The sequence below is a fragment of the Pseudophryne corroboree genome, chromosome 6 (assembly GCF_028390025.1).
Source record: "Pseudophryne corroboree isolate aPseCor3 chromosome 6, aPseCor3.hap2, whole genome shotgun sequence".
Lineage (NCBI taxonomy): Eukaryota > Metazoa > Chordata > Amphibia > Anura > Myobatrachidae > Pseudophryne > Pseudophryne corroboree.
In genome coordinates, this window is record NC_086449.1 from 789,793,231 (window position 1) to 789,809,182 (window position 15,952).

Genomic DNA, 15,952 nt, shown 5'->3' on the forward strand with positions numbered 1-15,952 from the left:
CAGCTTTATCACTGCAATCCTTACTGATACTGTAACATTTGCAGTGTACGATGCCAGTTGCAGCTTTATCACTGCAATCCTTACTGATACTGTAACATGTGCAGTGTACGATGCCAGTTGCAGCTTTATCACTGCAATCCTTACTGATACTGTAACATGTGCAGTGTACGATGCCAGCTGCAGCTTTATCACTGCAATCCTTACTGATACTGTAACATGTGCAGTGTACGATGCCAGCTGCAGCTTTATCACTGCAATCCTTACTGATACTGTAACATTTGCAGTGTACGATGCCAGATGCAGCTTTATCACTGCAATCCTTACTGATACTGTAACATTTGCAGTGTACGATGCCAGTAGCAAAGTTATCACTGCAATCCTTACTAATACTGTAACATTTGCAGTGTACGATGCCAGTTGCAGCTTTATCACTGCAATCCTTACTGATGCTGTAACATTTGCAGTGTACGATGCCAGTTGCAGCTATCACTGCAATCCTTACTGATACTGTAACATTTGCAGTGTACGATGCCAGTTGCAGCTTTATCACTGCAATCCTTACTGATACTGTAACATTTGCAGTGTACGATGCCAGTAGCAAAGTTATCACTGCAATCCTTACTAATACTGTAACATTTGCAGTGTACGATGCCAGCTGCAGCTTTATCACTGCAATCCTTACTGATACTGTAACATTTGCAGTGTACGATGCCAGTTGCAGCTTTATCACTGCAATCCTTACTGATACTGTAACATTTGCAGTGTACGATGCCAGCTGCAGCTTTATCACTGCAATCCTTACTGATACTGTAACATTTGCAGTGTACGATGCCAGTTGCAGCTTTATCACTGCAATCCTTACGGATACTGTAACATTTGCAGTGTATGATGCCAGTTGCAGCTTTATCACTGCAATCCTTACGGATACTGTAACATTTGCAGTGTACGATGCCAGTTGCAGCTTTATCACTGCAATCCTTACTGATGCTGTAACATTTGCAGTGTACGATGCCAGTTGCAGCTTTATCACTGCAATCCTTACTGATACTGTAACATTTGCAGTGTACGATGCCAGTTGCAGCTTTATCACTGCAATCCTTACTGATACTGTAACATTTGCAGTGTACGATGCCAGTTGCAGCTTTATCACTGCAATCCTTACTGATACTGTAACATGTGCAGTGTACGATGCCAGTTGCAGCTTTATCACTGCAATCCTTACTGATACTGTAACATGTGCAGTGTACGATGCCAGCTGCAGCTTTATCACTGCAATCCTTACTGATGCTGTAACATTTGCAGTGTATGATGCCAGCTGCAGCTTTATCACTGCAATCCTTACTGATACTGTAACATTTGCAGTGTACGATGCCAGATGCAGCTTTATCACTGCAATCCTTACTGATACTGTAACATTTGCAGTGTACGATGCCAGTAGCAAAGTTATCACTGCAATCCTTACTAATACTGTAACATTTGCAGTGTACGATGCCAGCTGCAGCTTTATCACTGCAATCCTTACTGATACTGTAACATTTGCAGTGTACGATGCCAGTTGCAGCTTTATCACTGCAATCCTTACTGATACTGTAACATTTGCAGTGTACGATGCCAGCTGCAGCTTTATCACTGCAATCCTTACTGATACTGTAACATTTGCAGTGTACGATGCCAGTTGCAGCTTTATCACTGCAATCCTTACGGATACTGTAACATTTGCAGTGTACGTTACCAGTTGCAGCTTTATCACTGCAATCCTTACTGATACTGTAACATTTGCAGTGTATGATGCCAGTTGCAGCTTTATCACTGCAATCCTTACTTATACTGTAACATTTGCAGTGTATGATGCCAGTTGCAGCTTTATCACTGCAATCCTTACTGATGCTGTAACATTTGCAGTGTACGATGCCAGTTGCAGCTTTATCACTGCAATCCTTACTGATGCTGTAACATCTGCAGTGTACGATGCCAGTTGCAGCTTTATCACTGCAATCCTTACTGATACTGTAACATTTGCAGTGTACGATGCCAGTTGCAGCTTTATCACTGCAATCCTTACTGATACTGTAACATTTGCAGTGTACGATGCCAGTTGCAGCTTTATCACTGCAATCCTTACGGATACTGTAACATTTGCAGTGTACGTTACCAGTTGCAGCTTTATCACTGCAATCCTTACTTATACTGTAACATTTGCAGTGTATGATGCCAGTTGCAGCTTTATCACTGCAATCCTTACTGATACTGTAACATTTGCAGTGTATGATGCCAGTTGCAGCTTTATCACTGCAATCCTTACTTATACTGTAACATTTGCAGTGTATGATGCCAGTTGCAGCTTTATCACTGCAATCCTTACTTATACTGTAACATTTGCAGTGTACGTTACCAGTTGCAGCTTTATCACTGCAATCCTTACTGATACTGTAACATTTGCAGTGTACGATGCCAGTAGCAAAGTTATCACTGCAATCCTTACTAATACTGTAACATTTGCAGTGTACGATGCCAGCTGCAGCTTTATCACTGCAATCCTTACTGATACTGTAACATTTGCAGTGTACGATGCCAGTTGCAGCTTTATCACTGCAATCCTTACTGATACTGTAACATTTGCAGTGTACGATGCCAGTAGCAAAGTTATCACTGCAATCCTTACTAATACTGTAACATTTGCAGTGTACGATGCCAGCTGCAGCTTTATCACTGCAATCCTTACTGATGCTGTAACATCTGCAGTGTACGATGCCAGTTGCAGCTTTATCACTGCAATCCTTACTGATACTGTAACATTTGCAGTGTATGATGCCAGTTGCAGCTTTATCACTGCAATCCTTACTTATACTGTAACATTTGCAGTGTATGATGCCAGTTGCAGCTTTATCACTGCAATCCTTACTTATACTGTAACATTTGCAGTGTACGTTACCAGTTGCAGCTTTATCACTGCAATCCTTACTGATACTGTAACATTTGCAGTGTACGTTACCAGTTGCAGCTTTATCACTGCAATCCTTACTGATACTGTAACATTTGCAGTGTACGATGCCAGTTGCAGCTTTATCACTGCAATCCTTACGGATACTGTAACATTTGCAGTGTACGTTACCAGTTGCAGCTTTATCACTGCAATCCTTACTTATACTGTAACATTTGCAGTGTATGATGCCAGTTGCAGCTTTATCACTGCAATCCTTACTGATACTGTAACATTTGCAGTGTATGATGCCAGTTGCAGCTTTATCACTGCAATCCTTACTTATACTGTAACATTTGCAGTGTATGATGCCAGTTGCAGCTTTATCACTGCAATCCTTACTGATACTGTAACATTTGCAGTGTACGATGCCAGTTGCAGCTTTATCACTGCAATCCTTACGGATACTGTAACATTTGCAGTGTACGTTACCAGTTGCAGCTTTATCACTGCAATCCTTACTTATACTGTAACATTTGCAGTGTATGATGCCAGTTGCAGCTTTATCACTGCAATCCTTACTGATACTGTAACATTTGCAGTGTATGATGCCAGTTGCAGCTTTATCACTGCAATCCTTACTTATACTGTAACATTTGCAGTGTACGTTACCAGTTGCAGCTTTATCACTGCAATCCTTACTGATACTGTAACATTTGCAGTGTATGATGCCAGTTGCAGCTTTATCACTGCAATCCTTACTTATACTGTAACATTTGCAGTGTATGATGCCAGTTGCAGCTTTATCACTGCAATCCTTACTTATACTGTAACATTTGCAGTGTATGATGCCAGTTGCAGCTTTATCACTGCAATCCTTACGGATACTGTAACATTTGCAGTGTACGATGCCAGTTGCAGCTTTATCACTGCAATCCTTACTGATACTGTAACATTTGCAGTGTACGATGCCAGTTGCAGCTCTATCACTGCAATCCTTGGGTCTGTATAGTATCCCTGCTGCCGAATAACAACACTGAACATTAATCACTGGATGATACTTTTACAATCTCTAATCAGGTGCTCGGTCATAGAATATAAAATATTCATAAGTAGGTTTAAATAAGCAGAATAATAATGTGGACATAATTTATTCAGCACAAAATGATGGAAACACGGGACTTACATTTCGGCAGGTATTCAGAATCATTTTAATACTAATTACCAATGCTTCTGCAGTCATACATCGGAAAATTACCATTTAAACATGTGCACTTCTAACGCAACAAAGAAGAGGAAACAAATGTTATACTCGGTTTCTGACTTGCAGTGGATGAGTCCTGAAAACCTGCGCATTTTACAGCAGCACCCATCACCTAAACACAGTCATGAGGCACAATTCTAAGCAACGGTTAGGCTGCAATAAATGCTGCAGCACCAACACAATAGCTGCCTACGTTCTATAGGAGATGGGGGAACATAAAATACAGAAATACAGTGACGGCCGCCCAGTAAGTAAGAGAGGAAGACTGAAATTCTGCAAAAGCAAAGTGCAAGTTCATTGTGGTAATGCAAGTGTGAGATCCCCACCAAACTATTACTGTTGGGTGCGGGTTGTCCCAGGATTTAAAACCCCTTTTAAGCTGCTCATACAGCTCTGTATTAGGGTGTGGTATGGAAGATCGACCACACTTAGGTCGACAGTAACTAGGTTGACAGGGTTTCTAGGTCAACATGTTCTAGGTCGACAGGTCAAAAGGTCGACATTAGGGTTTAAAAATAAAATAAAAAAAATTGGTGTCGTTTTCTCCGTACAGTGACCGGTTGACATGGTCAAAAGGTCGACATGGTTATTAGGTCGACATAAACAAGGTCGACATGGAAAAAGGGCGACATGAGGTTTTTTGTTTTTTTACTTTTTTTGGTGTCGTTTTCTTCGTAAAGTGACGGAAAACCCCAATTAGTGCACCGTGTCCCCTCGCATGGCGAGCGACTTTCAGGCAAGGTGTCTCGCTCTGCTACCGCTGGGCTTGGCACAGGTTACTGTTCCCAATCATAGTCTGCGTGGATCGCTAAGTATGAAAAAGTTCAAAAAAAGAAAAAAAATTGCGAAAAACTGATGTTGACCTAGAACATGTCAACCTAGAGACCCCGACGACTTAGTTACTGTCGACCAATAGTTGTCAACCTAGACATTGCCGACCTAAGTGTGGTCGACCTAGAGACCGGATAACCTATATTATTATCTTTAATTTATATAGAACCACAGGTGTTCCACAATGCAGGACATACAGGGAACACAAAAAAATTGATGGAATGGGCAGGCATGGAGGGCCCAATTCATGTTTGTATGGAATTGCACGGGATGTGGTTACTATCCCGACGGTCGGTATACCGGTGACGGAATCCCGACACATTATGGAATCCCGACGCCAGAATCCCGAAAGGGGACAGAACACAGACCCTGGAATCCTGACCTTCAGGATTCCGATCGTCCACACAGGGCATGTACTACGACGGGGATGGGGGGTGTTTAGGTTTAGCCAACCCCGGGGACTTTAGAGTTAGGGTGCGGGAAGGGGAGGTTAGGGTTAGGCACCACCGGGGAGGGATGGGGGGTTAGGGGGTGTCCGGTCTCTAGGTCGACAGTCATTAGGTCCACCACTACTGGTTGACACGCATTAGGTCGACATGGTCACTAGGTCGACATGAGTTTTTAAAAAAAATGTTTTACTTTTTTTAAACTTTTTTATACTTTACGGTTCACGTGGACTACGATTGGGAATAGTAACATTGCCCCAAGCATGGCTAGTGAAGCGAGGGGACAAGGTGCACTAATTGGGGTTCCTGCTCACTCTACGAAGAAAACTACACCCAAAAAAAAAACCTCATGTTGACCTTTTTCCATGTTGACCTTGTTCATGTCGACCTAATGACTGTGTCGACCTAAGTGTGGTCGACTCTATGAACCACACCCGGTTAGGGTTAGGCTTAGGGTGCAGGAAGATGGGTTTAGGTTTAGACACCACTCGGGGAAGTTCGGGTTAGGCTGCGGAAGGGGAGGTTTAGGGTTAGCCTCCTTAATACCCCATGTCAGGATTTATACTGTTGGGATGCTGCTATCAGTCTCCTGACCGTCGGCATCCTGCCGGCCGGCATTTCATTACCAACCCAACTGCACAGTTGCAAGGAAGCGGCTGTGCAATTCAGTCTAATTAAAATTCGAATGCAGCAGGAGGCGCCTGTAGGAGATAGTCGCAGCCTCGGATCACCATCACGACCATGGTTACAGGCACCGGCCAGCCTGTGTAACCTGAAGCTTACTCAGGCTTGCCGTAGGATCCGGACACCTGGGACCAAGAAGTTGGTGTCTGACGACGCAGACCCTGGACCCATCATGTCTTGAAAACATGCCATGTCAGTCATACTGCGGCTGACGGGGCTACGAGCGACATCGCAAGACCCGTTCTGCACATGCGTAGAATGGGCCTTGTGCCTGCGCAGACCCCCAAACATTGTATTTGTACGCTAACCATCAGGATTATGGATATATATATTATATATATATATATATATATATATATATATATATATACACACACACACACACACACACACACACACACACACACACACACACATAGCGTTGTGTCGGCAGCACTCAGGAATAAAGGACATATAGACACAGGTCAATTTCAACGTTTCAAATGTTTAATCCTTCGTCATCAGGATACAACACATTAATACAACTCACCATTAAATCCCTTCACCACATCACGTGAATCGGCGGGATCCGGAGGCTGTCTGACGGCGCCAATACATGGTGAGGGGATTTAATGGTGAGCTGAATTAATGTTTTGTATCCTGATGACAAAGGATTAAACCTTCGAAACGTTGAAATTGACCTTTGTTCCTGATTGTCGGGGGTGAGCACAACGAAGCCCTTGCGGGTCCGCAGCACTTGTCACAGGTTCTATTCCCACTCTATGGGTGTCGTGGAAACCCACGAATTGGAGTGTTCCGACTCCCAGCATTTTTAGCGTTTGGGATCCCGGCGTCGGCATGCTGACCGCTGAGATCCTGAACGCCGGTAACATAAGGCATAAAGTTTATTTCACAGTAAGGACAAATATGTGTTTGGAATTCCCTGCCTGAGAGAGTAGTAATGGCGGACTCAGTCAACACCTTTAAGAATGGGCTACATAATTTCCTAATGTATAGGGATATACAGGGTTATGGTGCGTAGTCGCGCGCTATAGTTATAAAAAATGTGGAATAAACACAACGGCCGACATCAGCAATAGACAAAATTAGTCCTAAAAATGATACAGCGTAGGAGATCACAAATAGGTTGAACTTGATGGACAAATTGTCTTTTTTCAACTTCAGAAACTATGTTACTATGTTATCCCGTGTATCAATCATGTCTATTGGGGGGAAAAAACAACAATATTAGACATGTGGAATGTTGCTTTGTACATGTTTGCTACACCTTTGACTTTAGGGATTTTTATTTATTGCCATTTATTTTTACATATAGCACCACCATACTGCACAGCTCTGTAAAGACAATATTTAAATCATTCACATCAGTGCTTGCCACATTGGAGCTTACAGTCTAAATTCTCTACCAGGCACACACACAAACATATAATAGAGCCACCGGATGACAAGTATTGTCACTTGTGCTCCCTTTGCTCCCATTTAGCCCTCTCTCCAACACTCTCCCTGAGCTAACACTCCCAAGTGCTGATTGGCCCTGCTCTGGGGCGGGCTGTGCGATGTATGACACCCAGGTGGAACGCCTATTGAGTGATTCGGGATAGCTTTCAGCTGTGTAGTTGTTGTGGGGCCACGTGCCGCATCATTCACAGACCCCCATCTAGAGGTACGATCACCCAGCAGGTATCTGCAATGCTACAGTGATAACCAGAGTCAGCCATGGCCGGCTCTGCTCTTGTGGTGCTGTATAGTGACCAGCTTCTCCTCTCCCAGCCACCAATGTGCTACTGTGTTAAGTCCTTTCTCCCTCCTGTCTCCGAGTCCCAGCCCTTCCCTCTCCTCCCTGCTCCTTTCCAGTAGCGGATCTTGCCACGGGCAAGCAGGACTTTTGCCCGGGGCGCCGCCATCCGGAGGGCGCCGCACCATGGCAAGATCCGATACTGTGCCCCCCACTGGTCCCCCACTGTGAAGGGAACCAGACGCTACGCATCTAGTTTCCCTTCGTGGAGGAGACCTTTGCTGTGCGGTGCGCGATGACGTCATCGCACACCGCACAGCATTGTGGCACAGACGCTAGGGGTCATAATTGACCTCTAGTGTCTATGCTGATCCGAGGAGAGGAGTGGCGCCGGCGGAAGTCTGCAGCGGTCTGGAATCAGGAGCGGGGATAGTAAGTATACATTTTTTTTCCTCTTTCAGCGGCGCTACAGGGGGCACAAATGGGGGCGTAACTGACCACGCCCCTGTATGAAGCCACACCCCTATCATTTTGCCCGGGGCGCCACAAGGGCAAGAACCGGCCATTCTCCTTTCCTCCTTCTCTGCTCCACCTTTGCCCTCTTTCTCTCTTCTGCTGCTCCATGGTGTGAAGAGTCAGATAACACACAGAGTCTTACTGTCTTGGGAAAGGTCTGTGTTTATTCTAGGTATTTTGTTGGACAACAATATGAGATGGTATTATGCTCTACTGGGGTATACAGAAGCTATTTGGCGGTGTGGTAATGTTATGTGGGAGCTGAGAAGAAAGTGTTAGAAGAAACAATTACCGTAGCGAATCCAACCCATCATAAAGGGCCAAATGCAGCCCATCATAGAGGGCTAAGTCCAGACCATCACTGAGAGCCAAATCCAGTATCTCATAGAATCCAGTTCATTATTAGGGGCCAAATCCAGCCCTTCATAGAGGGCTGAATTCAGCCCCTTAAAGAGGGTGGAATCTGGCCCCTCATAGAGGGCCAAATCTGGCCTTTCACAGAGGGCTGTACCCCGGCCCAATCAAGAGAATCATATTCGGCCCCTCATAGAATCCGGACCCTCTTAGGAGGTCCAAATCCGGCCATCCTTAAGAGGGCCAAATCCAGCCCCATCATAGAGGGACAAATCTGTATCGCCATAGAATACTACTACTCATAGAGGGCCAAATTCGGGAACAAATTTGAATCCTCATAGAAGGCCGAATGCAGCCCTGAATTATGCAGAGGGCAAATCTGGCCCTTCATAGAGGACCGAATTCAGCCCCTTATATAGGGCTGATTACGAATCCGGACCATCAAGGTGAGCAGAAACTGGCTTCTCACAGAATATATCCCATTATTGGCTGAATTTGGCCCCTCATAGAGAGCCGAGCGCAGCCGTGAATACAGCCATTATGCAGAGGGTCGAATTCAGCCCTTTAGAGGACCGAATCTGGCCTCTCATAGAATCCGGCCCATCATAGAAGGCTGAAACCAGACCATCATAGAAGGCTTAATCCAGACCATCATAGAAGGCTAAATGCAGACCATCATAGAGAGCCCAATTCAGCATCTCATAGAATCCGGTCAATTATTAAGGGACAAATCCAGCCCATCATAGAGGGCTGAATGTGGCCTCTTAAAGAGGGTGGAATCTGGCCCCTCATAGAGTGTGGAATCTGGCCCCTCATAGAGGGCCAAATCCAGCCTTTCATACAATCTGGCCTTTCATAGAGGGCTGTACCTGGACTATCATAGAGAACCAGATACAGACCCTCATAGAATCCGGACCCTCTTAGAGGTCCAAATACGGCCACCCTTAAGAGGCCTGAATCCAGACCTTCACAGAATATGGCCCATCATAGAGACCCGAATCCGGATCCTCATAGAATACTACTTCTCATAGAGGGCTAAATTCGGGACCAAATTTGAACCTTCATAGAAGGCCGAGTGCAGCCCTGAATCATGCAGGGGGCGAATCTGGCCCTTCATAGAGGATCAAATTCAGCCCCTTATAGAGGACCAATTATGACCCATCATAAAGGGCAAATCCAACCCATCATAAAGCGCAAATCCAATCCATCATAAAGGGCCAAATCCAATCATAAAGGGCCAAATCCAATCCATCATAAAGGGCCAAATCCAATCCATCATAAAGGGCCAAATCCAATCCATCATAAAGGGCCTGGTCTCTCATAAATTATAACACATTATTGTGGGCTGAAATTGGCCCCTCATAGCATACAGCCCAAAACAGAAGGCTAAACCGGCCCTTCATGAATCCGGGCCATCATAGAATACTGTATTTTAGGAGAGGCCGGATTATCGAGGGCCGAATCAATGTCCATCATAGATGTCAGAATCCAGCCCCTCATGGAGGGGCCAATCTGGCACCTCATAGACGGCTCAACGCAGCCCATTATAGTGGGTCGAATAGAACCCCTTATAGAGGGACTTAATCCAACCCCTGTTAGAATCTGGACCCTCATTGAGGGCTGAAGACAGCACTTAATGCAGACCTCAAAGAGGGCCAAATACAGCCCCTAATAGAATCCGTTCCTAAGCGTAGGCCATCATATAGAGGGCCGGGTGCACCCCTGTAAGCAGAGGTCAAAATTCGGCTCCTTGTCGAGGGCCAAATTCGACCCTCATTAGATACTTATGCAATTATTATTTTCTTTTCTTTTTTTTTCTACTTAATTTTAACAAACGGCTGGAAGCATTTTTATTCTGGTACATCAGCGAGTTCTGTAGATTAATGAAAATAAATTCCAATTAAACCTCATGGCTCCAGGTCCTAACGCATCAAAACGAGACAAACTTTGAGCCACGTACACACAGAAAATCCCTGCCTTGCAGGCCCAGAACTAAGTGAACACAAACTGGATGCTTTAAAACATTAACAAATGATGGGTTCTGTACACTACAACATTTGACACAACCGGCAACTCACTGAGATCAGTGCAATGCTAAATACAAATTCCACCAGGAGACTAACCTTCAGCTCAAACACAGGGGTGTCAATGCTCTCTGCTCCATGACGCTTAAAACAATTCACCACTGTGCGGAACACTTTCTCCCGAATGGCCATTTGTTGCGGGTGGACATCGTGTGTGCCCTGTAAATGCAATGCAACATAAGCAAAATGCATTTTTATCATATGATAATACTATTACTCCTTTTCATATAACTTTTTTAAAGAATAAGTTACTTTTGGAGTCTTGAGTACGAAGCTCTTCTTCTGCTCCACGTAAGGCGTTTGCGTATTTGCACCATGGCATATAAACGCCTTCTTGGTGACCTAGAAATACAAACAGATCATCCATATTAGCAAATGATCAACATTCATTGGCTGAAGAGGGGATCCGGTCTCTAGGTCGACAGTAACTAAGTCGGCAGTAACTAGGTTGACCACTACTGGTCAACAGTAACTAGGTTGACAGGGTCTCTAGGTCGACATGGTCTAGGTCGACAGGTCAAAAAGTTCAACATGAGTTTTTCCCAATGTTATTTCTTTTTTTGACCTTTTTCATACTTAACGATCCACGCGAACTACGATTGGGAATAGTAACCTGTGCTGAGCGCAGTGAGGCACCTTGCCCGAAGTTCGCGCGCCATGCGAGGGGACACGGTGCACTAATTGGGGTTCCCGGTCACTGTACGGAGAAAAAAACACCAAAAAAACCCAATCAAAAAAACCTCATGTCGACCTTTTGACCTGTTGACCTAGAACATGTCAACCTATCGACCCTATCAACCTAGTTACTGTCGACCAATAGTGATCGACCTTGCATACCACACTCCTGAAGAGCATGCGTTATATATATATATATATATATATATATATATATTTTTTTTTTTTTTTTTTGTCAAAGTAACACAAATTGGGCTGTGGCTAGTTCGGAACAATCTAATTAGCCGCAATTCACTTTCGGGTATAAGTGTGGCCATTTGAAGCTACATGTGGTCCCGCCGGATTCGCTGAGTTTTGCTTGCTGCCCCATAGGTCACTCTGCATACAAAAAAATCCACACATTTGGGGCAAGATAGAACCTTGAGGGGGGCGAGTTCCGCCTCCAATACAGTTACCAATGTTTACACGCTGTTGCAACTGTCACTCACGATTTGGAAAATGGTCAACTTCATTGTCAGAGGGGTAATTAACGGAAAGGGCACTATTTGCGAATATGCATCCGATTCCTGCCTCCGTTCATAGTATATGTCAAACGCACCTTAATGAGTATGTGTTAATATACATAGCTAGAAACAGACCAATTTACTTGATGTTCTAAAGCTGGGTACACACTGAGCGCTGTGTCGTCCTATCCAGCGTCGGCGCATATCGGGCACTTTGTATTCACATCAAACCTGAGGATATCGCTGGTGTCCTGTAATATGCTAATGGACAGAATATAACCGTCCCGTGGATCGTTAACATCATTCCGGTGTGCACGGGCAATCTGAGCTGACGGGCTGATGTGGGAACTAATGCACATCACTCAAATGTGTACCCAACGTTAGTCAGTGACTTTGGAAGGATTGTCACAGAACTATGACAGTAGTACATGATGAAAGACAAAATTGTCCGGCTCCAACATATCAGATTACGTGTGTATCATTTTACATGTTGTGCCTTTTACCTATTATTTGGGAATTGGGGGATGGAGGGGGGGAAGGGCACTGCCCATTCTATGTCTACACATAGGGGCATTTCAATTGTGCCCCCTGCTGGGTGTTTATATGAATGGATGTCCATCAGAACTATTCAATTGTTGCTCCGTTCAGACGCCCATTAGCAGTTGAGGCGCCTGACAGCTCCGGCTTCAGCCGCGCAAAGTTCCTAAACTCATCTAAAGTTGTCGTTTGGGCATCTAAAGTTCAGGTTTGGGTGTCCAAACTACAGACTTTTCACACATTTTCTCATACGTCCTAGAGGATGCTGGGGACGACATCAAGACCATGGGGTATAGACGGGATCCGCAGGAGACATGGGCACTCTAAAGACTTTTCATTGGGTGTGAACTGGCTCCTCCCTCTATGCCTCTCATCCAGACCTCAGTTTTAGAAATGTGCCCAGATCGACTGGATGCACTCGGAGGAGCTCTACCGAGTTTCGCTGAAAAGTTATGTTAGGTTTTTTATTTTCAGGGAGATCTGCTGGCATCAGACTCCCTGCTTCGTGGGACTGAGGGGGCAGAAGCAAAACCAACTTCCTCAGAGTTTCAAGGCTCTGCTTCTGGCTGACGGGACACCATTAGCTCCTGAAGGGAACTGAACGCTAGCCGTGTCTAGATGCTCACTCCCACAGCAAGCCGTCACTCCCCTCACAGAGCCAGAAGTCAGAAGACAGGTGAGTGTAAGAAGAATGATCTTCAATCAAGTAAGTGACGGCTGAGGTGTGGCGCAGCTGGCGGGAGCGCAGCGCACCATTGCTGCCCACACACACAGGCACTACAGGGTGCAGGGCGCGGGGGGCGCCCTGGGCAGCAAGAAAAATACCTCAAACTGGCTAAAAGGGGGCATAAGTTGCCACTGGCACAGCCCTACCCCCGCCGGCGCCAGTATAAATATTACAGTGTTTGTATGAGTGTAAGGAAGCGCCATTGCGAGGGCGGAACTTCTTCCTCAGGCAGCCAGCACACTACTCAGCGCCATTACCTCTCCTCAGGCTGCAGAGAACACGCTGGCCCTCTCCTCCACTTCTGACAAGTACAGGGTGCTATTAAGGGGGGGCACAAAGCGATTGTGGTGCATTTGATAGTGTATATTACTATTTAAAAAGCACTGTTAGGCTGTGGACATACTGTGTTCTCAAGAAATACTGGCGCTGGGATTGTGTACTGGCTGCTCCTATCCTGTGTCCCTCTGACAGATTTTACTGTGGGTCTGTCCCCAAAATAAGTCCTAGTGTGTCTGTTGGTGTGCGGTACACATGTGAGGCATGTCTGAGGCAGGGAGTTCCTCCCCAGAGGAAGCCATTTTAGGGACACAGAGTTGTAATGTGGTGGCGCTACCGCCACACCAAGAGCCTGCATGGGTGAAAGAGATACTTGACAGTGTGCATCTGATTAACCGTAGATTACATAAATCTGAATCTAAGACTGCATGCTGGAGAAAATCTGTGGAAGATGTGATTTTTCAGGATGCTGTTATTCCTTATGCGGGCGGCTCCGCTGGGTCACATAAGAGACCATTTGCAAATGTTGTAAACACTGATACCGACACGGATTCTGACTCTTGTGTCGACGATAGTGAATCCATAGAGATAGATCATAAATTGGCAAAAAATATACAATATATGATTGTGGCTATAAGGGACGTGTTGGAGGTTACAGAAACCACTCCTGTACCTCAAGAGAAGGCGTATTTATGTAAGGAAAAGAAGTCCAAAGTCACGTTCCCCCCTTCACGCGAACTAAATGCTCTGTTTGAAGGGATGTGGTGAATCCTGATAAAAGATTTCGTATTCCCAAAAGGATTCACATAGCTTACCCTTTCCCGGCTGAGGACAGGAAAAAGTGGGAGTCACCCCTTGTGTTAGACAGTGCACTTTCCAGGTAGACAAAGAAGGTAATTCTCCCTGCTCCTGGCACGGCTTCTCTTAAAGAGCCGGCAGACCGCAAAATGGAAACGACATTGAAATCCATTTATGTTACCAATGGTACACTGATTAAGCCCACTATTGCCTGTGCATGGGTAAGTCGCGCTATTAATAAATGGTCAGAAAGCATGTCATCAGAAATTGACACGATTGATAAAGATGAGATACTCCTTAGGTTAGGGAATATCAAGGACGCTGCCGCCTACATGCTGGAAGCAATGACGGATATTGGACTCTTGAGTTCACAGGCCGCTACCATGGCAGTATCGGTTAGCGGAGCGTTGTGGATTCGCCAGTGGAACGCGGATGCAGATTCCAAAAGAAACATGGAGGCTCTCCCATATAAAAGGTAAGGCCTTATTTGGCAATGGCCTGGATGTGTTAGTCTCGGCGGCTACCGCAGGTAAGTCGACATTTTTGCCCTATGCACCTGCACCGGCAAAAAAGACCTATCACCCGCAAATGCAGTCCTTTCGTCCCAATAAATACAAAAAGACGAGAGGTTCCCCCTTCTTTGCAGGTAGGGGAAGGGGAAAGAAGCCCACAGCGGCTCCAGGTTCCCAAGAGCAGACATCTACCCCTACTTCTGCCAAATCCCCAGCATGATGCTGGAGCTCCCTTGCCGGAGGCCGCTCGGGTGGGGGCACATCTCAGACTATTCAGCTAGGATTGGATTCTGTCTGGCCTGGATCCCTGGGTGTTGCAAATAGTATCCCAGGGGTACAAGCTGGAGTTTCAAGAAGTTCCCCCATGCCGATTTTTCAAATCGACCTTGCCAGTTTCTCCGTCAGAAAGAGAAGCAGTAACAGCGGCAATCCAAAAATTATGTCAAGACCAGGTCATAGTCCAGGTACCATTGTCACAACAAGGGAGGGGTTTTTATTCAAGCCTCTTTGTGGTTCCGAAGCCGGACGGCTCGGTCGGACCGATCCTAAATCTAAAGGATCTGAATGGTTACCTAAAAAGGTTCAAGTTCAAGATGGAATCACTTCGGGCGGTGATTGCCAGTCTGGAAGAGGGGGACTACTTGGTGTCGGTGGACATAAAGGATGCTTACCTGCATGTTCCCATTTATCCTCCTCACCAGGTTTATCTGAGATTCGCGGTTCAGGATTGCCATTACCAATTCCAGACGTTACCTTTTGGTCTCTCCACGGCGCCGAGGGTATTCACCAAGGTGATGGCGGAGATGATGGGTCTCCTTCGTCAGAAAGGAGTCAATATGATTCCTTATCTGGACGACCTCCTGATAAAGGCGAGATCCAGGGAGCAGTTGGAACCGACGACAAGGTTGTCTTTCCTCGGGATGATTCTGGACACAGAAGTTCAGAGAGTATTTCTTCCGCTGGAAAAGGCTCTGGAAATCCAGAAAATGGTAAAATAGATATTGAAACCATTAAGTGTGTCGATCCATCAGTGCATTCGGTTGTTGGGGAAGATGGTGGCGGCCTACGAGGCCATACAGTTTGGCAGGTT

The 15,952-nt window shown here is 45.5% G+C and overlaps 1 protein-coding gene across 3 annotated transcripts in view; it reads right to left on the reverse strand.

The window, feature by feature from the left end:
- LOC134933532 (histidine--tRNA ligase, cytoplasmic-like) overlaps positions 1 to 15,952 on the reverse strand; it is an 81,767-nt gene that overhangs the window by 60,190 nt on the left and 5,625 nt on the right. For 2 of the 3 annotated variants that reach the window (XM_063928790.1, XM_063928788.1), the window contains exons 3-4: positions 11,087 to 11,176; positions 10,874 to 10,993 (exon numbers count right to left, since the gene is read on the reverse strand). The exons of the other annotated variant lie outside the window; for it this stretch is intronic. In XM_063928790.1, coding sequence (XP_063784860.1) covers positions 10,874 to 10,993; positions 11,087 to 11,176 — 210 coding nt within the window. The remainder of the gene's footprint in view (positions 1 to 10,873; positions 10,994 to 11,086; positions 11,177 to 15,952) is intronic. 3 annotated transcript variants of the gene reach the window in all.